The sequence below is a fragment of the Schizophyllum commune genome (genome assembly GCF_000143185.2).
Source record: "Schizophyllum commune H4-8 unplaced genomic scaffold SCHCOscaffold_5, whole genome shotgun sequence".
NCBI lineage: Eukaryota > Fungi > Basidiomycota > Agaricomycetes > Agaricales > Schizophyllaceae > Schizophyllum > Schizophyllum commune.
In genome coordinates, this window is record NW_026089542.1 from 3,292,552 (window position 1) to 3,310,680 (window position 18,129).

The 18,129-nt window shown below is 57.1% G+C and overlaps 7 protein-coding genes across 7 annotated transcripts; 3 read left to right on the forward strand and 4 right to left on the reverse strand.

Annotated features, from left to right (window-relative positions):
* Positions 1–93: 93 nt before the first annotated feature.
* Positions 94–2,149, reverse strand: SCHCODRAFT_02624664 (uncharacterized protein). Its single transcript, XM_050345254.1, has 11 exons — positions 1,885–2,149; positions 1,819–1,833; positions 1,660–1,763; positions 1,521–1,604; positions 1,385–1,466; positions 1,282–1,333; positions 1,154–1,233; positions 1,016–1,096; positions 886–964; positions 489–797; positions 94–422 (listed from the first exon to the last, which is right to left on the reverse strand). The coding sequence occupies exons 1-11, from the start codon at positions 1,951–1,953 to the stop codon at positions 373–375; spliced, it is 1,005 nt and encodes a 334-aa protein (XP_050200805.1). The 5' UTR covers positions 1,954–2,149; the 3' UTR covers positions 94–372.
* A 693-nt stretch (positions 2,150–2,842) lies between these two features.
* Positions 2,843–5,154, reverse strand: SCHCODRAFT_02624668 (glycoside hydrolase family 76 protein). The gene is made up of 11 exons (XM_050345255.1): positions 4,822–5,154; positions 4,628–4,761; positions 4,460–4,571; positions 4,293–4,405; positions 4,154–4,230; positions 4,066–4,091; positions 3,967–4,010; positions 3,746–3,910; positions 3,539–3,669; positions 3,280–3,440; positions 2,843–3,143 (listed from the first exon to the last, which is right to left on the reverse strand). The coding sequence occupies exons 1-11, from the start codon at positions 4,903–4,905 to the stop codon at positions 3,009–3,011; spliced, it is 1,182 nt and encodes a 393-aa protein (XP_050200806.1). The 5' UTR covers positions 4,906–5,154; the 3' UTR covers positions 2,843–3,008.
* Positions 5,155–5,409: 255 nt separating this feature from the next.
* SCHCODRAFT_02624672 (uncharacterized protein) lies at positions 5,410–7,571 on the forward strand (the record flags this gene model as incomplete). The annotated part of the gene is made up of 6 exons (XM_050345256.1): positions 5,410–5,416; positions 5,789–6,119; positions 6,184–6,391; positions 6,449–6,766; positions 6,818–7,463; positions 7,512–7,571. 5 exons carry the CDS (start codon positions 5,410–5,412, stop codon positions 7,208–7,210), a joined length of 1,257 nt encoding a protein of 418 aa, XP_050200807.1. The 3' UTR covers positions 7,211–7,463; positions 7,512–7,571.
* On the reverse strand, positions 7,363–8,674 carry SCHCODRAFT_02624675 (NAD(P)-binding protein). The gene is made up of 4 exons (XM_003038278.2): positions 8,606–8,674; positions 8,200–8,550; positions 7,931–8,128; positions 7,363–7,671 (listed from the first exon to the last, which is right to left on the reverse strand). Exons 1-4 carry the CDS (start codon positions 8,642–8,644, stop codon positions 7,525–7,527), a joined length of 735 nt encoding a protein of 244 aa, XP_003038324.1. The 5' UTR covers positions 8,645–8,674; the 3' UTR covers positions 7,363–7,524.
* A 160-nt stretch (positions 8,675–8,834) lies between these two features.
* On the reverse strand, positions 8,835–10,122 carry SCHCODRAFT_02688387 (NAD(P)-binding protein). Its single transcript, XM_050346809.1, has 4 exons — positions 9,853–10,122; positions 9,447–9,797; positions 9,185–9,382; positions 8,835–9,074 (listed from the first exon to the last, which is right to left on the reverse strand). Exons 1-4 carry the CDS (start codon positions 9,889–9,891, stop codon positions 8,925–8,927), a joined length of 738 nt encoding a protein of 245 aa, XP_050200808.1. The 5' UTR covers positions 9,892–10,122; the 3' UTR covers positions 8,835–8,924.
* A 293-nt stretch (positions 10,123–10,415) lies between these two features.
* Positions 10,416–11,636, forward strand: SCHCODRAFT_02624679 (uncharacterized protein). The gene is made up of 6 exons (XM_003036922.2): positions 10,416–10,619; positions 10,676–10,705; positions 10,773–10,996; positions 11,051–11,258; positions 11,310–11,441; positions 11,491–11,636. Exons 1-6 carry the CDS (start codon positions 10,482–10,484, stop codon positions 11,530–11,532), a joined length of 774 nt encoding a protein of 257 aa, XP_003036968.1. The 5' UTR covers positions 10,416–10,481; the 3' UTR covers positions 11,533–11,636.
* A 290-nt stretch (positions 11,637–11,926) lies between these two features.
* On the forward strand, positions 11,927–17,914 carry SCHCODRAFT_02276863 (kinesin-domain-containing protein). The gene is made up of 18 exons (XM_003036923.2): positions 11,927–12,241; positions 12,293–12,550; positions 12,601–12,612; positions 12,659–12,677; positions 12,728–12,738; positions 12,789–12,904; positions 12,956–13,149; positions 13,198–13,293; positions 13,340–13,544; positions 13,596–14,087; positions 14,138–14,158; positions 14,210–14,269; positions 14,319–14,517; positions 14,569–15,343; positions 15,398–17,240; positions 17,297–17,412; positions 17,463–17,658; positions 17,711–17,914. The coding sequence occupies exons 1-18, from the start codon at positions 12,178–12,180 to the stop codon at positions 17,825–17,827; spliced, it is 4,794 nt and encodes a 1,597-aa protein (XP_003036969.1). The 5' UTR covers positions 11,927–12,177; the 3' UTR covers positions 17,828–17,914.
* Positions 17,915–18,129: the final 215 nt, after the last annotated feature.

An 18,129-nucleotide genomic window follows, 5' to 3' on the forward strand; every position in this document is an offset into this window, starting at 1 on the left:
TCAAGACTGCGTCGCGCCGTACTACTGCGTGAAAGCACGAGCGTAGCGCAATAATCGAACAGTGCGACACATCGCATACGGGCAGAAGTTGTTCTTCGATCAATGAAACAGGCCGTGTATTGAATGCGGAAGCAGAGGAGCGTCGGTTCGGGGGTAGCCGACCTACACAGAAGGAGGTTCGAGCACGAGTAGTGCAACCTTCGAGAGTCCAGTATGTTGCTGGATGTTTCCGTCGCTAGCCAATAGGTTCTATCTTGTCTCCTCCATGCCATAGTCGGACGATTAGCAGACTGAAGCATGAGCACATCTGGAGCGCAACGAATGACCAAAGTAAATAGTACATTTTCGGCGGATGCATGGGTATATCCAGGCTCAATGCTTATCTGCATCGGTACCCTCCCAGACGTCGCTGGCGCTGCCATCTGGACAGATGGATACGTATGGTCAGTGAAAATCCAACGACGGGATGGACGTATTCGAAAACGCACTCGTCATCTTCCCGCCACCCCGCTTGCTATCCAACTCCTCCAGCGGCACGCCCTGATCGTGCGTTGTCATGACCTCCGTCCCAATATGCACTTCCATGGGCCCGTTCGTGCGCGTGCGATAGCCGCCACCCGAGCGGGGGCCACTGGTGCCGCCGGAAGCGCTTGACTCCTCGTCGTAGATATGGAGTCCGGTGGAGGAAGCGACCTTGCGGATAAGGTCGGCCATGGCGAGTTCGATGTTGAGCTTGACGAGGTAGGCGACGGGGTGCACTTGATTGTACACGAAGTCGTTCTTGAGTGACATCATGCCTAGTGACGCAGTTAGAGCGAGCAAACAGGATGGAAGGCGAGTAGGTGGCAGGAGGGAAAGGCCTAAGTAGTCTGAAGTGGCACGCACAGATGATGAAAACGTCCATAGCGCAGGAGACGACGGCAATGTACGTGTTGTAGCGGACGAGAGCGTCGTATCTCTTGAGCTGTGAGAGGCGGGTCAGATGGATAGATGACACTGAATTGAGGAAACGTACTCCGTAAGAGACCAGCCGTCGCTTGACAGTCAGGATGAAGTATGAGTTGAGAGACATGTCGATAGTGAGGTATATGACTTTCTGCAGGGAGGGATTAAATGTCAGAGCCAAGAGTTACTGAGGCATCTGGCGACGCACCTCTACGCGGTCCCACCATTTGTTCGTCCTAACAAAGGCCTCCGATGCGCCTATCTTAGCGGGTACCCAGACGACGAAGACTGGCGAATATGAGGGGTGATAGAAATGCTAAGCGCATTGGTACGCACCCGATACGTTGACCAGGAAGATCAAGAAAGCGACACCAAGTTTCAGGCATATCTGTCAACAGTTAGTTCATGAAATAAACAGCGTAGGACAAACAGTACTTACGCGCTGCCGAGGGGAGGCCATCAAAATTCCAATGCGGTTACAGATGATCTGAAGGAGTAGCTGGACTTGGAAGGTCCATACTCTGTTATGAAATGTGGATCAGCTGCGCTGCGAGTGCACGGTGGCAGGAACGTACACAATCGCGCCGAAGAAGTAAGCAAAGCTCGGTTGGATAATCTCGTATAAGTAGAGGTAGATGATAAGACCATAGACCAAGCATCTGCGCGCGTAGAGGGTCAGCGAATACGCGAATCGGAAAGTCGACAGACACGCACGCGGCAAGTTCACCCCATATGAGAAAAAGATAGGTGTTCAGCCGGCGCCTCGCCCTGACCACTTCTCGAACGCAGTGAAGACCAACGAAGTAGCCAAAGCCGAGCTAGATGGGTGGGGCGATGAGCGCCCGTAGTGCTGTGGATTATCACTCGACATACCGTCCACCCGAAGAACTGCACGATCGTGAGTATGCTGCCTGATGAGCGCGCGATTGCCCCACTCACGAAGGTCGCGATCACCAGGTCCGTCTTGGTGACCACCAGCCTCTCAAATGCTGGGCCGAGGCCTACCATCCTCAACACTACCGCACGGGTGGGGTGGAAGGCGGGGGCGGGGTGGCCAGATGTGGGGAAGGGGGTATCGCTAAGTGGGCAGCGAGGGGAATTAGACTATCGACGAAGTCGGTCCTTATATCACTTGACCCAGCGCTGAGCAGAACGCCCGGTGTCAGGAGAAGTCACCCTCATTACCACCGTGTGTAATTCTTCCTGGCCCAGCGGAACGGGCGAAGCTGGACGGACGTCCGAACGGCAAGACATCACGCTGGGGGAGGGGGATCGCCGGTGTGCGTCAGCGAGGGCGTACGGGCATCGCTAGGGTCTCGCGTATTGGTTACCGTGAAATCGACGCCACCTGGACGCCACTATGATATTGCTGTCATGTCGGAACGAGTGGAAAGTCGGAGGAAAAGGAGATTGGAAGGCGCCCAGGAAGCGGCCACGCTTTGCAGTCGCTGATTTAACGATTAAACATTCAGGCCAGCGGTAACAGAGTACTCTTAGGACGAGCAAGCATCAGAATTCAGCTGAGTGTATTGCAGCGAGCGGATGAGTGCGCGAAGCAGGTGCTCACGGAATTCTGATGGCAACATGCCGTACTCGGGAAATGCCGAAGCCGTGCTTGTTGGTGCTCGTTCGGATTCAACTTTCGACTGTACAGCCGGCCACTGTGCCCGCCTTCAACATCTCGAGCCCACGAAGGTAAGCTAAGGATGTGCTCGGCAAATGCGTGATGGGTACGACCAGCAACCTCCTGAATGCCAATCAATGCTGATTGGTAAACGTCGTCCATTAGGAGGACTTCCGGTCAACTTGCGGGGGTGGCGGTCAATGAGATGTGGGTCCTCGACGAAGGTACCGATGCCGAGCCAGAATTTCCTTGTACCCCGTACACCGGCAGTGCGGTACGCGTCCTTAAAAGTCGATGCCATTACCCGACAATAGTATTTACCGTTAAATAAGTTACAGCCCAATTCCCGTTCGACTTCCACTGCTGCTATTCGTGCATGTTTTCGAAGATGCCATACGACCAGGAGCGTCGGTAAGACTCGAGAGCCTCTTCCAACACCTCACGCAGCGTTAATCGCCGCGACGAACACGTTGAGCGCGGCCATCTGACCCCACGTCGTGAAGCCCTGGGCCGGGCCGGCCCACGCGCTCGAGTAGTTGTTGCCATCGGCGGCGAGGTCGAGGAGGGCGTTCATCTGGGGGAAGGTAGTCAGCTCATCGTTCCGGCGCAGACTAACAAGAGATAGAAAGGAGGAGATGACGAAAGGAGGAGATAACGAAAGGAGGAAGAAAGGACAGGGACAAAGATAAGTCTAGAAGTCAAGCACTCACCTGCACGCAAACATACGAGTGAATGAGGATGCGGAGCGCCTCGTTGTCGCCCTTCCGGCGGTTGTACGTCTCGTCGAGCGCGCGGATGAGGATGGACTTGAAGCCGACGCTGTCGTTGTTCTCGTTCGGGGACGCGCCCTCGGTGATGACGCCGTCGTCGCCTGTGCGTAGGGTCAGTGTCAGTATTGTGTGTGGCATTTGGAGATTGGGGGGCTAGGTGGAAGGGGGATTGTGACAAGGATGTAGAGTAGATACGCACGGTTCCACGCGCTGGTCTTCATGGCCGAGTTGGCGACATTGGCGGCGAGCGAGCGGTAGCCCTCATCATCAGTGAGGTCTACGAGGATCTCGAGGCCCTCGAGGAATTTGCCGGAATTGTAGGTGAAGAGCCTGTGCGATGGAAGGTCAACCAAAGCCTAACTTAATGACACACGAAGCCCCTGAGACCAAAGGGCGAAAGACTCACCAGTTATCCGGCGACCTCGAGCAGTCGTTCGCGTGGATCGTGTCCAGGACGAGGTTGTCCTTCATATTGAGGTCCCGGACCCAGTTCGCGCTGAGCATGGCGGCGGAGATGTACTTGGAGTCGCCGGTGGCCTCGCCGAGGTAGGCGGAGAGGGTCATGTAAAGGCTGGGGAGGTGAGTCAGGCTGCTGGGTTGTTGATGGGATGCGAAGGGCAGACATACGTGGTCGTGATGCTGTTGATTGCGTTGTCTGCGGGGTCGGTTTTCTGGGTGCAGAAGTTAGTACGGGGTGAGTCTTGGATGCAGAGGGCGCGTGCGAACCCAGAAGACACCACCAGCCATGGTCTCTAGAGAACGGATGATGGACTTGTCAGTGATACGCTGTGTGGATAGGCTGAAAGGGACGTACTGCCGTCACAGCTCCCCTGGAAGCCGAAGTTCTTCGTCGGGAGGCTGCCCGAGTTAGCCGCGTCGTTGGTGACAACGCTGAGGAAAGCAGATCAGGTAAGAGACCTTTTAGGCAATACTGAAGAGTCGAAGAAACGCACAAGGTGCTCAGATGATTCCATGTCGTGATGGCATTGTTGAGGAGCTCCTGATCACCGTACGCGCGGTAAGCGTAGTAGGCGGCGGTCGCCCACCAGGTGGCGTCGTCGTTGAACTGGTTCGATTGAGTGAACGCATAGAAGAAAAGCAAGAAAGATGGACAGCGTACACCCCACTGATCATAGTTTGCGCGCAGGTTGAAGACGTTCTTCAGCTGGCTGACGACCTGGTCACGGTACTTGCTCGTGCCGGCGCGGTAGTCCTCATTCGCCATGGAAGCCCTAGAGAGTTCGAGTGAGTGTTGCTTTACAGTTGTGTTCAGGATGGGTGTACGCACCAGACGTTGCCCGACTGCCAGTAACCGATGCCATCGAACTCGCCGATGTCAGCCTTCAGCTTGGGCAGGATGGCGTCGATGGCGGCCTCGGAGATGGAGATGATCTCGGAGTCGGGGCGGTCGTTGGAGAATTTCTGAGAGGTAGTGGCGTGTTAAGACTGGGAAGTCATTCAGTTCTACAGAAGTCCACGCACCCTCCAGTTCAGCGGCACCCCAAGGTCTTGCGCGACCGTGAGGCCAAAGAGAGACAGGAGTGGCAAGCTGGCGAGTCCACGCATCGTCACGTCAAGTCAAGGGTCAAGGTGATAAATTACGTGATAATAGGAAGAAGGGGACGTGAGGAGGCTCCACGAGGAAACTGCCCGACATCTTATAAGCACCGGCGCGCGATCCCAAGTCGAACCGCGTCTCCGTCCCGACACCGAGCGGGCGCCAGTCGAGGCGAAGGAGACATGGCGCCAGGGTGTGTTCGATCAGCGGTCGTCGGGGGAACGACGAATGGGAGTGAATGGCGGCTTGGCCGGGAGAGGGTTATGGTGCCTGGGCCCTGCGGACGCAGGAATTGGCTGGTTGGCTGAGCGAGAGAAGAGAGAGCGCCCGTGCTCGAGGAGAGCGATAACCAGTAGAGGGCATGTGGGGATGTCTACCTGGACGCGTTACGTCTGTGCATTGAGACAATGAAGGGAAGTTCAGAGCGGGGGAAACCTTCCAGGCGCGGCTGAATTTCTGTCAGACGAGCCGTGAAGCGTTTGCTCTCAGTTCGACTGAGTTCGGCCGCTGCGATGACAAGTAATCTCACGTATGTTTCTCGTCATTCACGTTCGAGGAGACCATGATGAAAGTCGCAGGCAAGCGACGAAGTTCAACTTCGGTCTCGAAAACGTGGCTCGGATGGTCGGTCCGGTGCTCAATAGTGGTGCGATCACGAGCATCGCGCAAGTCTGCTCATTGAACACCAACCGACGAGTGAGCGACGTCTGACGCAAGTTCCTCCTCCGAAAGCGCAACCCCACGACGCTTGTATACCCCTCATCGCTTTCCTTCACCCTAATCCATCCCCTCGACAATGGCAGAGAAATTCCGACCAGTAGTACTGGTGACAGGCGCGAATGGGTGCGTTCTACTTCCCCCATCCCTTGCAACATACTCAACGACCCAGAGGCGTCGGTTTTGCGACCTGTCAGCGCCTCATTGCCCAGCTTCTCGAAGACAATCCCTCCGACGCGCACCCTAGGTCGGATAACCCCACATACAGCGTGATCGACGCGCCTGCTCCCCCATATGAGGGCCTCACCCTGATCATGGCGTGCCGGAGGCGAAAGAACGCGGAAGCTGCGAGGGAGGACCTGCTGAAGACCCTGGATGAGCTCGTTGAGAGGAATCCTACGGAACGCGCGAGGAAGTTCAGGGAAGAGCTGAAGGTGGACATTGTGGATTTGGATTTGGGGAGCTTGGCGAGCGTGTTCGCGGTGGCGCGCGTCTTGAAGGAGAGGTATGTGATTTGATCGTCTGGAGCGACGCGTCAGGATATAATTGCTGATCCCAAATGCATCTAGATATTTATACATCTCGCACCTCGTCTTCAATGCCGGTGGCGCGAGCTTCGTGCGCATCGACTACTCGCGTGTCGTGAAGCAGCTCTTCACCCGCGGCCTCCTTGACCTTGTCACGCATCCGGACTTCAATGTGGAGAACGTCGGAGAGACGAGCGCAGACGGCCTCGGCTGGGTATGGCAATTCAATGTCTTCGGGCATTATGTGCTGGTGCGTACGATGTTGTCTTGGTTTAACCGCGAACCTCTCTGAACCGACCGCTCGCAGGCTCACCTCCTCGAGCCCCTCCTCTCCTCCCCTCTCTACCCCGACGATGGGCGCGTCATTTGGACCTCCTCGGGCGAGGGGGACCCCAGACTGTTCAATCTCGATGACTGGCAATTGACCAAGACCGACCGCTCGTATGGGAGTTCGAAATACCAGATTCAGCTCATCGCAGGGGCGCTGGACCGAAGAGCCCTCGACTCACAAAATGGAAAGAGGACCCGCCACCTCGTCTCCGACCCGGGGGTGTGCTATACCAAGGTGGCGGCTGTGCTGACGAATGTTGTGCTGGAGACGTTCCAGTATTGGTTGTACTACGTGGTATGTTCATGAGGCTTGCTATGCTGCGAGTGAGAGCTGAATTACTGATAGGCCCGCTTCTTCGGCTCCCCAGTACACACCATCACGGCCTACCGCGCGTCCATAGCGAACGTGCACCTTGCGCTGGTATCGCTAGCGTGGCTGACGACGTGGAATCCGTTGTCGAAGGCCACCGCGAATGGAACTTCCAATGACGCTGCGAACGGCCACACCGACGGTACAGCATCTGCCAACGGTGGCCCACACGACACCAAGTCAACCGTCGCGAAACCGCCAACCTACCGCCCACACGTCTTTCACGCGCACACCGACCGCTGGGGCGCGGAGCTCGTGGGCGTGAGCGAGATGCAGGGGTGGGAGGAGCATGCGGAGGATGTGGAGGAGTTGATGAGGAGGTTAGAGGAGACGTTCGAGGAAGCGAGGGGGAAGTTTGAGGCGTATTAGAGGGTGAGTTTGAGGCGTAGAGGGGGGAGTTCGAGTCATAGAGGCAGCTCTGGAGAGAGACTGGATCTGCACGATTAGGCAGAGCAGGACAGAACTGACGATGATAGATACAAATACCTTACCTACTTTCGGCTAATTCTCAACCGATACCACTGGTTTCTTGGACCGTATACGCGGTAGACACATTCTTGGGTGTTATACATTCAACGTTAGGTCGTACAGGTTAGACTTCATCTCAATCTCCATCCTCACGCTTCAACCTTCTGTCAATGGCTTCATGCAGCAAGCTGCGGCTTCTCACCATCCCAGCACAATCAGTACAGGAAGTCAGTCTCCCCCTTCTTGATGGCAGCGTCCAGGGCCTCTTCGAGGGGCGCGTCGCCACCGACAATGTCGATGGCGAGGGTGGCGGCGTCCTCGCGGTCGAGGAGGAGGGCGAGGGCTTTGGCGACGTCATCGCGCTGGAGGGTAGTGTCAGCAATGAGTGTTGAGCATGTAAGCAATGCAATAGGTAGAGTAAGTCAGTGTCAGCATCGACGGACGGGCACACGGAGGACCCGACTATTGGGCGAGGAGGTTGCCGGTGCAGGGCTAGAAGGCTGCCGAGCGTGGGCTCGAAGGCTGCCGAGTCTGGCTGGTGGCCGCCGAGCTTGGCTGAAGCATCTGTGGTCCACCTTCTGACCCCAGAGATGACCAAGGTTTTTCTAAGCTCTTACTCACCGAAATAGGCGTCGTGATATGCGTGCGCCCGACCGCCGCCTTTCCCGTGCCGGGCTCGTTGGTGAGCCCTCCCGGACGGAGGATGGTCCACTTGAACGCGGTGCGCTGCGCGAGGTTCTTGTCCGCTTCGTACTTCCAATGCATGTAGGCCGGGATCGCCTTCCGTATGCGCTCGGACATGGCGATGTCCGCGTCGTTCTGGGTGTCAGCGTTAGCTCACCGCATCAGTCGTAGAAGAGGCAGAGGTCAAGGGGGGGAACGATACACACATAATGCGGCGGCGGCGGCTTCGACGGGTCGCGCAAATCGATGGCCGAGACGAGGATCAGGCGCGGCTTAGGGCCCTCGACCGCCTCGATGGCGTCAAACACCTTTACCGCGCCCTCATAGTCCACGGCCTTGGTGCGCGCCTCGCCGCCCTTGCCGCCGGCGCCGGCGGACCAGTACACTACGTCCTGCCCGGTGAAGACCTTGGCGAAGTCCGCGGGGGTGGACTCTTCGATGGAGAGCACGAGCGGACTGGCAGAGGCAGCTGCGATGTCGGAGGCGTGTGCGGGATCGCGGATGATAGAGGTGACGGTGTGCTTGGGTGTGAGGAGGCGGGTGAGGCGGAGGGAGACCTGGGGGTGAGGATGAGTAAGGTGTTCAAAGGTAGAGAATGTGGAGATAACTAACATTCCCGTGTCCGCCGACAATGACGACCTTCTTCGACATGGCGCGGAACAGGCTGAAAGTGGGATGCAGATTGAAAGAGGGTTATTGGGCTTATGCACGGAGAAGACCGTACACGAGAGTTGCTTTCAAGATGCGGTTGCGTCACGCGAAGTTCAACTTCGCAATGTCCCACGATTCGGCAGGTGCCGCGTTGAGCCGCGCTGCCGTCTTCGCGGCAGTCGCTTATTCTGGATGGTAGGAAAAGCATGCGATTGTTACTCGTAAGATATACATGGAGGTTGTTTATGACAACTAAACGCGGGGTATACCATTCGATGAATTACAGGTCGAGGAAGGCGTTCTCCCTGTTCTTGATAGCAGAGTCCAGCGCCTCTTCGACCGGCGTGTCACCACCGACGATGTCGATGGCGAGCGACGCAGCGTCTTCGCGGTCGAGCAAAGAAGCTAGCACCTTGGCGACATCGTCGCGCTGCAGATAGGGTCAGCTTCAGCGTCAGGCGTACTGAAAAACATAGGTCGCAAGGAGGGAGAAGGAGAATGACCCAGTAGAAGTCGAAAGGAAGATAGAATGATACGCACCGGGATATTTGCGGTAATGTGGGTACGTCCAGCGGTGATCTTCCCCGTCCCAGGGTTGTCAGAAAGGAATCCCGGGCGGACGACAGTCCACTTGAACGCAGTGCGCTGCGAGAGATCCTTATCGGCAGCGTACTTCGCAGCCATGTATGCCGGGATCTGCTCGTAGAGGCCCTTCGACATGGCGATGTCCTCAGCGTTCTGGGAAAATACCATGAGTTTGCGAAACTTCGAGCTTGACGACGCAATCCAGGAGATAACGCACGTAGTGAGACGGAGCCGGTTTCTTCAAATCGCGCACGTCAACGGAGGAAATCAGGATGAGGCGCGGCTTTGGGCCCTCCACAGCCTCAATGGCGTCGAAGACCTTCACCGCGCCCTCGTGGTCGACGGATTTGTGACGCGCCTCGCCGCCCTTGCCACCGGACCCGGCGGTGTAGTAAACGACGTCCTTCCCAGCGAAGACTTTGGCGAGGTCCGCAGGGGTGGATTCCTCAATGGAAAGGACGAGGGGCGTGGCGGAGGCGGCGGTGATGTCGGCAGCATGCGCAGGGTCGCGGATGATGGAGGTGACGGTGTGCTTGGGAGTGAGGAGGCGGGTGAGGCGGAGGGCGACCTGGGAGGATGTTGGTGAGGTCGGAGGGAAGGGGTGATTGGGGAGAAGGACTAACCTGACCGTGTCCACCGACGATGACGATGTTCTTGGACATGATACGAGGGAGACGAGCAGTGAAGTGATGTGGGAGGAGAAAAATGTGTAGTATTTCACTCAGTCCTCTCTGCGGTTCTTATACGTCGATCCCACTGCTAATCAGCTCGCGCAGGGACCTCTCGTCGGCGTCAGACACAGTAACACGGCACCTATCCGTACTTCCGTTTCGGAGATGGAGAGGGAGGTGCTTCAGCAGAGAAAATGAGTCGCTCCTCTGCGCGGTACCGACGAAAGATACCTGGCGGGCGCTCGAAGGAAGGGTTTCCTACCTCGCTCGCAGCGTTTTTAGCTAGTGGAAGAAGCAGGTGACGGCAGACGAGTGCACGGACACTGTTGTCTATTGGATATCCTCCGCTTTTCGTCATTGAATATGACTGCGAACATTGGGCGTCAGAGACAAGTATGAGTCGGTGTGACGAAGTTCATCTTCCAGATTCCCACGCTCACTCGCGCATTCGGTTAATGCCGAGTCCAATCCCCCCGGCTGATGCCGGGCCAATCAGCGTTCCCACGTTGCGCTCGCCCCGCCCGTTCCGCCCTCGTCGTCAGAATCATTGCATTTGCTCATCACCGACCGCGACCCCGACGATGCTGCCCCGACTTGCTGCCCGCGCCGCGTCGAAGAGTGCTAGCGCGGCCTCGAAGCGCGTGCTGCAGAGTGCGCCCTCAGCGGGCAAGCGCGCCCTCAGCGCTTCCGCATGCCGCCGGTCGGATGCCTTGTTCGTCGTACGTCCGCTGTGCTTGCGAGGGAGGGATGTGTTGGCTTATGTGATGCTATGTAGCACCGGGACACGCCGTACAACAACCCCAAGGTGCGTCCCCCAGCCATCAGCGAGAAAGGGATATGCCTGGCTAACCGATCGGCGCACTCCTCCCCAGATCCCATTCGAGTTCAACGCGGAGAACCTGAAGCGCGCGGAGGAGATTATCGCGCGGTACCCGCCGCAGTACAAGAAGGCGGCTGTTATCCCCCTCCTCGACCTCGGGCAGCGCCAGAACAAGGGCTGGACGAGCATTAGCGTGATGAACTACGTCGCGCGCTTGCTGGGGATGCCGCCCATGCGTGTATACGAGGTGGCGACGTTCTACACCATGTTTAACCGGTGCGCATCAACGAGGACTGGTGGGGATAGGAGAGGCTGACGGGGGTGGTCTAGGGAGCCGATCGGCGAGCACTTTGTGCAGGTGTGCACGACGACGCCGTGCATGCTGCGCGGGTCGACGGATATCCTGAACACGGTGTGCAACGAGCTGAATGTGAAGCCGGGAGGGACGTCGAAGGACGGGAAGTTCACGGTGGTAGAGGTCGAGTGTCAGGGCGCGTGCAGTAATGCGCCGATGATGGTCGTTGGGGATGACTTCTATGTGCGTTGGCCAGCCTTACTTCCTGAAAATATTGCTAATGTGTGTGTTCAGGAGGACCTCACGCCCGAGTCGACGAAGCGCATCCTCGCTGCATTCAGCAAGGGCGAGAAACCCAAGGCTGGCCCGCAGAGCAACAGGCAAACGAGCGAGAACAGCGCGGGCTTGACTGCTTTGACGTCGAAGGTGTGTAAATGCACCACTTTGCTGAGGGATTCATCTGACCGTCCTGTAGCCGTACGGTCCTGGCGAATTCTGCACACCGGAGTTCCAATAGATCGGCAGTCTGTAGAGCAATGGATTTCTACTATCTTTTTAGCGCAAACTCAGGTGACCGCTGGTCAGGCGACTGGTGTCCATGGCAACATGTCTGAACCCGCTGCATACGTCTGTCGACGCCATGAAAGGCGGAGCCTGGTCTGAAAGACGCCAGTGCGTCTGCATTTTGCACTTTTCGTGCTAGCGCGGCAGAGTCCCCCGCATTATGCCCGCGTAGTAAGCGCCGTGATTTGCCTTGCGAGAAGCCGCGTGAATGTATGGTGGTACTTGTGAGGGGAGACGAGAGTAAAGTGTCATGAATGCCTGCAAGGTCCTGAATTATGAGAGCGATATTTCGTGATTAGCAGGACATCGCAAGTGAAGTTCGTTTCGCAAACACGTGCAAACAGATTGTACCTTGTCCTCCTACCGCGCGCTGCTTGTCAGCTCTGCGCTCTCGCACATATATCCTCTCTCTAAATTTTCCGAGTTCATTTATCTCATCCCCTAGACCGCGCAGCGCGCTTCAACAGGCCGCGTAGCTCGTCGGCGCGCGCGTTAATCCGCGTACAAGTTTACCGACACCCAACAACCCTCTGCGCTTGCCGCGCTCTGGGAATCCTACAAATACCCCACACTCGTACCCCCTCTCTCAGCACTCGCAATGTCGGACGGTGGCGATGGAAATATCAAGGTCGTCGTGCGATGTAGGCCGCTGAACTCGAGAGGTGCGCGCGTCCGCAGAGCGCATGGGCCGGTTTGCTGATCACAGCGCGCAGAGCTCGCCCGCGGCGCGAAGCCGCTCATCCGCATGCAGGGGAACCAGACGTTCCTCGATCCGCCCGAGGCCGGCTCGTCGCAGGACACGAAGCGCGCGACGGAGCGCAAGACGATGGCGTTCAGCTTCGACAAGAGCTACTGGAGCGCGGGCCCGCGCGACGAGCCGGGGTACTGCTCGCAGAAGACGCTCTTCGATGATCTGGGGAGGGAGCTGCTGGACCACGGATTTGCGGGGTTCAATACTTGTATCATGGCTTGTGAGTGGGTTGTGCTGTCGTCCCTTTGCGCGTGATTGACGGTTGGGTAGACGGACAGACAGGTGTGTTGCCACGGGTAGAGATTAGATGTGCTCTGACATGGGGAAGGATCCGGCAAGTCTTATAGGTGCGTGGCTGGCTACTTTGATTGAGGCACTTGCTGACATGCTCATTCAGTATGATGGGCTGTATGTATGCGTCCTCTCTGTCATTCCCCCCCTCCTGAACACCCCTTCAGACGGTCCCGATAAGGGTATCATCCCCCAGACATGTATGGAGCTGTTCGAGCGCGTCGCTTCGCGCAAGGCCGCCGATCCCAATATCGACTTTACTGTCGAAGTATCGTACATCGAGGTGCGTTTGAACCTACCTCCTACCCAAGACCTCTAATTGACACTCGCGCAGATTTACAACGAGAAAGTGCGCGACCTTCTCAACCCCAAGAACACGGGCAACCTCCGTGTGCGAGAACACCCTAGCCTCGGTCCGTACGTCGAGGACCTGTCTAAGCTTATGGTGAACAGCTACGAGGAGATGATGACGCTCATGGACGAGGGTAACAAAGCCCGAACAGTCGCTGCGACGAACATGAACGAGACGTGCGTCTGAACTGCGATTCGCCTCCGCGCCACTGAACATCTTTATAGATCCTCGCGTTCCCACGCTGTGTTCACGCTGCTGCTCACCACCAAGCGACATGATGTCGAGACGAACATGGACACGGAGAAGGTCTCGCGCATCAAGTACGTGGGGTGCGCATATAGCAGAACTGTGGCTGACATACGGCAGCTTGATTGATTTGGCTGGTTCCGAGCGAGCCAACTCGACAGGAGCAACGGGCCAGCGTCTCAAGGAAGGAGCGAACATCAACAAGTCTCTGACTACGCTTGGTAAAGTCATTGCTGCCCTAGCTTCGGCCGGAGAGCATGCCGGCGCACCAGCGAAGAAGGGCAAGAAGGGCAAAGCCGAGGACTTCATTCCGTATCGTGACTCTGTCAGTACCTTTCTGTATCATAGGATGCTGTTACTGACCAAATTGCTGCAGGTCCTAACCTGGCTGCTGAAAGACTCCCTGGGTGGTAACTCCAAGACGGCCATGATCGCAGCCATCGCCCCCGCCGACTACGAGGAGACACTGAGTACACTCCGCTACGCCGACCAGGCCAAGAAGATCAAGAACAAGGCCGTGATCAACGAGGACCCGAACGCGAAGCTGGTGCGCGAGCTGAAGGAGGAGCTCGAGATGCTGCGCGCGCGTGTGCAGGGCGCGTCGAGCGAGGCGACGTTCGATCCGACGGTGCCGCCCGAGCAGCAGAAGGTCACGTACCAGACGAAGGAGGGCGAGCTGCGGACGGTGACGAAGGCACAGCTGCAGGAGCAGATGGAGACGAGCGAGAAGCTGATGCAGAGCTTGAATGAGACGTGGGAGGAGAAGATGGAAAGGACACAGGCGGTGCAGAAGGAGCGGGAGCAGGCGTTGGAGGAACTGGGGATTACGGTGGAGAAGAATTTGGTGGGCGTGCATACGCCGAAGAAGGTGCGTTGGAATTTCTGGCAGGATGAAGTGGTACTGATGGATGATTTTAGATGCCTCATTTGGTCAACTTGGTGGGTCGTACTTTGCTGAACCGCGCAATGAATCACTAAACTGGTTTTTAGAATGAGGATCCTCTTATGAGCGAATGTTTGATCTACCAGCTCAAGCCTGGGCAGACCATGGTATGTCGCACGTCTCAAATCACTGAATCACGTTTATAATAGTGTACAGGTCGGTCGACTGGACAGCGAGAAACCTGCTGCTATCCGTCTTAGTGGCGAGAACATCATGGAGGAGCATTGCTACTTCCAGAACGACGATGGCAAGGTCCATCTGCACGCCATGCCGGACAGTGTTACCTTCTTGAACGGGAAGCAAATCGCGCCAGGCCAAGGCTACAAACTCCGCTCGGGCTACCGTATCATCCTTGGTATGCGACGAATTGCTCTGTATGGGTCATCGTGCTGAACATTGTCGACAGGTGACAACCACGTCTTCCGCTTCAACAACCCCGAAGAAGTTCGCAAACTTCGGGATCGCGCTGCACAGAAGCATCAGCTTTCGCAGAGTATCTCCGCCGCGGACCTGGAGGCTCAAGCCAACGGCGCCGCCGACGGCGCAACGTCCGTATCGTCGAACGACGCCGTGGACGTCGACTGGAACTTCGCAAAGCGGGAGGCAGCCCTTGCGCGCCTTGGATTGGACCCCGCGCTCGATAGTCTGCCTGATGAGGACCTCAACAAGCTGTTCGAGAAGATCGCGAAAGTCAAAACCATGCGCGACCACGTATCGAAGCCACGCCCGGAGAGCAGCATGAGCCTCAGCCAGCCAGACGACATCTGGAGCGATCCTGGGCGTCCATTCTCCAGTGACGCGACGGATGATACGAGTGTAGAGGTCACGCCGAGCTTGGGGTCGCCGGAGGTCGACGGCAACCTGAGGGAGGCGCAGAACCACCTGGAGAACCGGCTGATGACCATGTCGCCGGACCCGGAGGCGGAGGACCTGAAGGTCGAGAAGGACCATATGGAGCACCAGCTGCGTCTGGTGAAGATGCAGATGAAGCGGCTGATCGACGCGCGGGCGAGGGGGGAGACGGATACGGAGGCGATGGAGTTTGAGCCGGTTATCTATTCGGCGCGGCAATTGAGGCTGATTAGGAAGGTGTTGGACAAGTGGCGGGCGCATAGGTCTTTTTCTATGGCTGAGGTCGTCTTGTCGAATGCAGTTCTTGTCAAGGAGGCCAATATCATTAGGTACGACCTCTTGCCACTTCCTACTGTCTCCCATGTGCTGACGAGGCATCATAGCAAGGAGCTGGGCAAGGACGTCACCTACAACTTTACCATCTCTGCGGGCGGATCATTGGCTGCACCTGCATCTGCGGTTGACACTATCGCGGGCTTAGACCAGTTCGGCGATGTGTCTGACCCGAGGCTGACGTCGTCGACGCAGCCGACAGTAGCGGTGAAGGTCCTAGACAGTAGGCATAACGCCATCTACTGTTGGTCGCTAGATCGCATGCAGCAGCAAATACAGCGCATGCGAAACCTCACGACATACATCGACCGACCCTCCTACACGCAACACTTCTCGTCTGACGAACCATTCTACGACTCACCTCCCCCGGAGTACTCATTCATTGGCAATGCACTCGTGTCGCTCGCACCGCTATCACGACGTCTATCGTCTACCTCTGTCGTTCCCATATTCTGCCGTTATACGTCGGAGGCGATTGGGTCGTGCAGGATCGACATCAAGCTGGTCAACGTTGTTGTCTCGCCAAGATATAGCAACGGCACCAATGGGCGGTCGTCCTCGCCTGTTCCTGGCACCGTGCCACCCGGCACGAAACTCAGCTTCTTTGTCACTGTCGACAACGTCAAGGGCCTCTCGTCGATCGACTTCTCGGCCGTGCACCTGCAGGTTCGCCTATCATCCTTCGTGGGCCCGGCTATCACAGCCGAGGAGGTGTTCCCCTCGAATGCCATCGACCTGGACGACAACTCCTTGTCGGATCTCAAGTTCAGGAGAAGCTTCTCCATCGTCGCCACTTCCAAGACCCTCACGCATTTGCGGACAGGGTATGCGCCCATCGAGTTCTTTGCTTCCGTGCGGCCGACGTACGTCGAGCGTCTCGAGCGCTGGGACGAGATGCGGGAACAAAGGCATTATCCCTCGACGTCCGGCTCTGCCACGCCCTCGTCGTCCTCGGACTCGCGATCAGGCTCAGGCTTGCCCCTCATGCGTCGCTCAGAGAACGACTTCGTGGTGCAGCAACAGCACGACGTCGTGGCATGGGTGCAGGTCTGCGAGCTGGCTCCAGATGGTCAATACGCGCCGGTTCCTGTGGTTGCGCAGAACGCTCTCGACCCAGGGTCGTTCTGCCTGCACCAGGGTCTACAGCGACGGATCAAGCTCTCACTTGCCTCAAATTCTGGCCAGCAGCTTCCTTGGCTGGAGTTCACCAAAATTCGCGTGGGCAATGTTCGCCTGCTAGACGGCAGGGGGCGTGTCCACGAATCGACGTCGAAGGCACTGGTTACGCTGCCATTACTCGCGGATCAGCATGTAGAGTTTAGGCCAGACGGCACGGGCATGTTAGTCGGCGAGGCCCTCTGGGACTCGAGCATTCATAACTCGACGCTGCTCAACCGCGTGACGTCGTCGAGCCAGCGAATATTGCTGCGCCTGCAGTGGTCGGTGGCGATTGATACTTGCGCGGAGCCGGTCAACTTCGACATGGATATCGCCATCACGATGCAGACCCGAGACGCGCGCCCGCCATCGAAGTTCCTCTCGTTCCTCGGGTCGAGCAAGGTGCTGTCGAAGACGAGTAACCTCTTCAACGTGCGTCTGTCGCCTCCCCTGACACGGTCGGCCAAGGACCTCTGGCGACTGGACACGTCGGAGAAGTACGTGCGCGGAGAGGAGACGCTCACGACGTGGCGACCGCGAGGCATATCGGTGGTGGAGGACTATTACCGCCTAGTGTCTACCGAGCGACGTGCAGCAGACGTGCAGGCTATCCGTGTCATCCTTGCGACGCTCCCAAATCGGCCCATACAGGCAGATTCGCTGGCATGGCGAGCAGACGATTTGATACGGAAGTCGGTCGAGTTGTGGCAACGACAATTTGGCCATAAGGGCGAGGTCAGTGCTAAGAGCCCTCATGCGTATCTGGTTTTATGCTGACATTTTTGTACCAGATCGTACTAAGTCAAGATCCCCGCGACGACGACGATGCTTCCCAGACGTCCAAAAAGTACGACGAGTCCCTTGATGGCCTGAAGCTCGTGTCAGAAACTAAGCTTATCCCACGGACGTATGTGCACTCTAGCAAGCGCGTTTCGACAATGGCTGACGTACTCTTAGCGATGGCGCAACAAAGAAGGGCTACCTTCACATCCTCACTGACGCCGTCCAAGGACAGTGGGAGAAGCGGTGGTTTGTGCTCAGAAGACCATACTTGCACATCTACACAAGCTCGAACGAGCTCGAGGAGGTCGGCATCGTCAGCCTCTCCGGCGTCAATGTCGAGGCAGACCCTGCGAAGGAGGCCCTTCTGGGGGTGAGTGTCGTACACCCTTGCTTCTGTCGCCGTCGCTGACGATTCACTACAGAAACCGTACTCCTTCACACTATTCACGGCGTCCAACTCGCATGCCCTAGCAGCACCTAACCTCAAGGAGCTGCAGTCCTGGACATCAAAATTGGACCCGACGCGCCTACCCTCATGACAGTACCCGCCATAACCTCACGACGTTGACCACCTATTTACGACCTTGATCTATCACTTTCCGTTTCTCGCTATGTTGTTTGGATTAATCGCGGAGCACTACAGGTCCTTCCTAGCCTTGGAATTCTATGCAATGGGGATTATCACTCGTTCGACTCGACTGATGCACGGCGCATGCTGCTCGCCGTCGTGTCATCACCACTCGTTGGGGACGCTTCAGGTTCGGATGTCCAATACGTTCTTTCTTCCCCGCTTGATATAATTTACTTGTATATGCTATGCTTTCTGTCTCTCGCGGTTCTG

Coding starts and splice junctions, on each gene's coding strand:
- SCHCODRAFT_02624664 (XM_050345254.1), bottom strand. CDS start 1,953: ATGGTAGGCCTCGGCCCAGCATTTGAGAGGCTGGTGGTCACCAAGACG. Junction 1,605..1,659: donor ATATGGGGTGAACTTGCCGC/GTGCGTGTCTGT, acceptor CTACGCGCGCAG/ATGCTTGGTCTATGGTCTTA. Junction 1,097..1,153: donor AATGGTGGGACCGCGTAGAG/GTGCGTCGCCAG, acceptor CCCTCCCTGCAG/AAAGTCATATACCTCACTAT.
- SCHCODRAFT_02624668 (XM_050345255.1), bottom strand. CDS start 4,905: ATGCGTGGACTCGCCAGCTTGCCACTCCTGTCTCTCTTTGGCCTCACG. Junction 4,406..4,459: donor CAAACTATGATCAGTGGGGT/GTACGCTGTCCA, acceptor CAATCGAACCAG/TTCAACGACGACGCCACCTG. Junction 3,144..3,279: donor ACTCGTATGTTTGCGTGCAG/GTGAGTGCTTGA, acceptor ACCTTCCCCCAG/ATGAACGCCCTCCTCGACCT.
- SCHCODRAFT_02624675 (XM_003038278.2), bottom strand. CDS start 8,644: ATGTCGAAGAAGGTCGTCATTGTCGGCGGACACGGGAAT. Junction 8,551..8,605: donor TTGTCGGCGGACACGGGAAT/GTTAGTTATCTC, acceptor CCTCACCCCCAG/GTCTCCCTCCGCCTCACCCG. Junction 8,129..8,199: donor AGCCGCCGCCGCCGCATTAT/GTGTGTATCGTT, acceptor GCTGACACCCAG/AACGACGCGGACATCGCCAT.
- SCHCODRAFT_02688387 (XM_050346809.1), bottom strand. CDS start 9,891: ATGTCCAAGAACATCGTCATCGTCGGTGGACACGGTCAG. Junction 9,798..9,852: donor TCGTCGGTGGACACGGTCAG/GTTAGTCCTTCT, acceptor ACATCCTCCCAG/GTCGCCCTCCGCCTCACCCG. Junction 9,383..9,446: donor AACCGGCTCCGTCTCACTAC/GTGCGTTATCTC, acceptor GTATTTTCCCAG/AACGCTGAGGACATCGCCAT.
- SCHCODRAFT_02624679 (XM_003036922.2), top strand. CDS start 10,482: ATGCTGCCCCGACTTGCTGCCCGCGCCGCGTCGAAGAGTGCTAGCGCG. Junction 10,706..10,772: donor CGCCGTACAACAACCCCAAG/GTGCGTCCCCCA, acceptor ACTCCTCCCCAG/ATCCCATTCGAGTTCAACGC. Junction 11,442..11,490: donor TGACTGCTTTGACGTCGAAG/GTGTGTAAATGC, acceptor ACCGTCCTGTAG/CCGTACGGTCCTGGCGAATT.
- SCHCODRAFT_02276863 (XM_003036923.2), top strand. CDS start 12,178: ATGTCGGACGGTGGCGATGGAAATATCAAGGTCGTCGTGCGATGTAGG. Junction 13,150..13,197: donor GCGACGAACATGAACGAGAC/GTGCGTCTGAAC, acceptor ACATCTTTATAG/ATCCTCGCGTTCCCACGCTG. Junction 17,241..17,296: donor AATTTGGCCATAAGGGCGAG/GTCAGTGCTAAG, acceptor TTTTTGTACCAG/ATCGTACTAAGTCAAGATCC.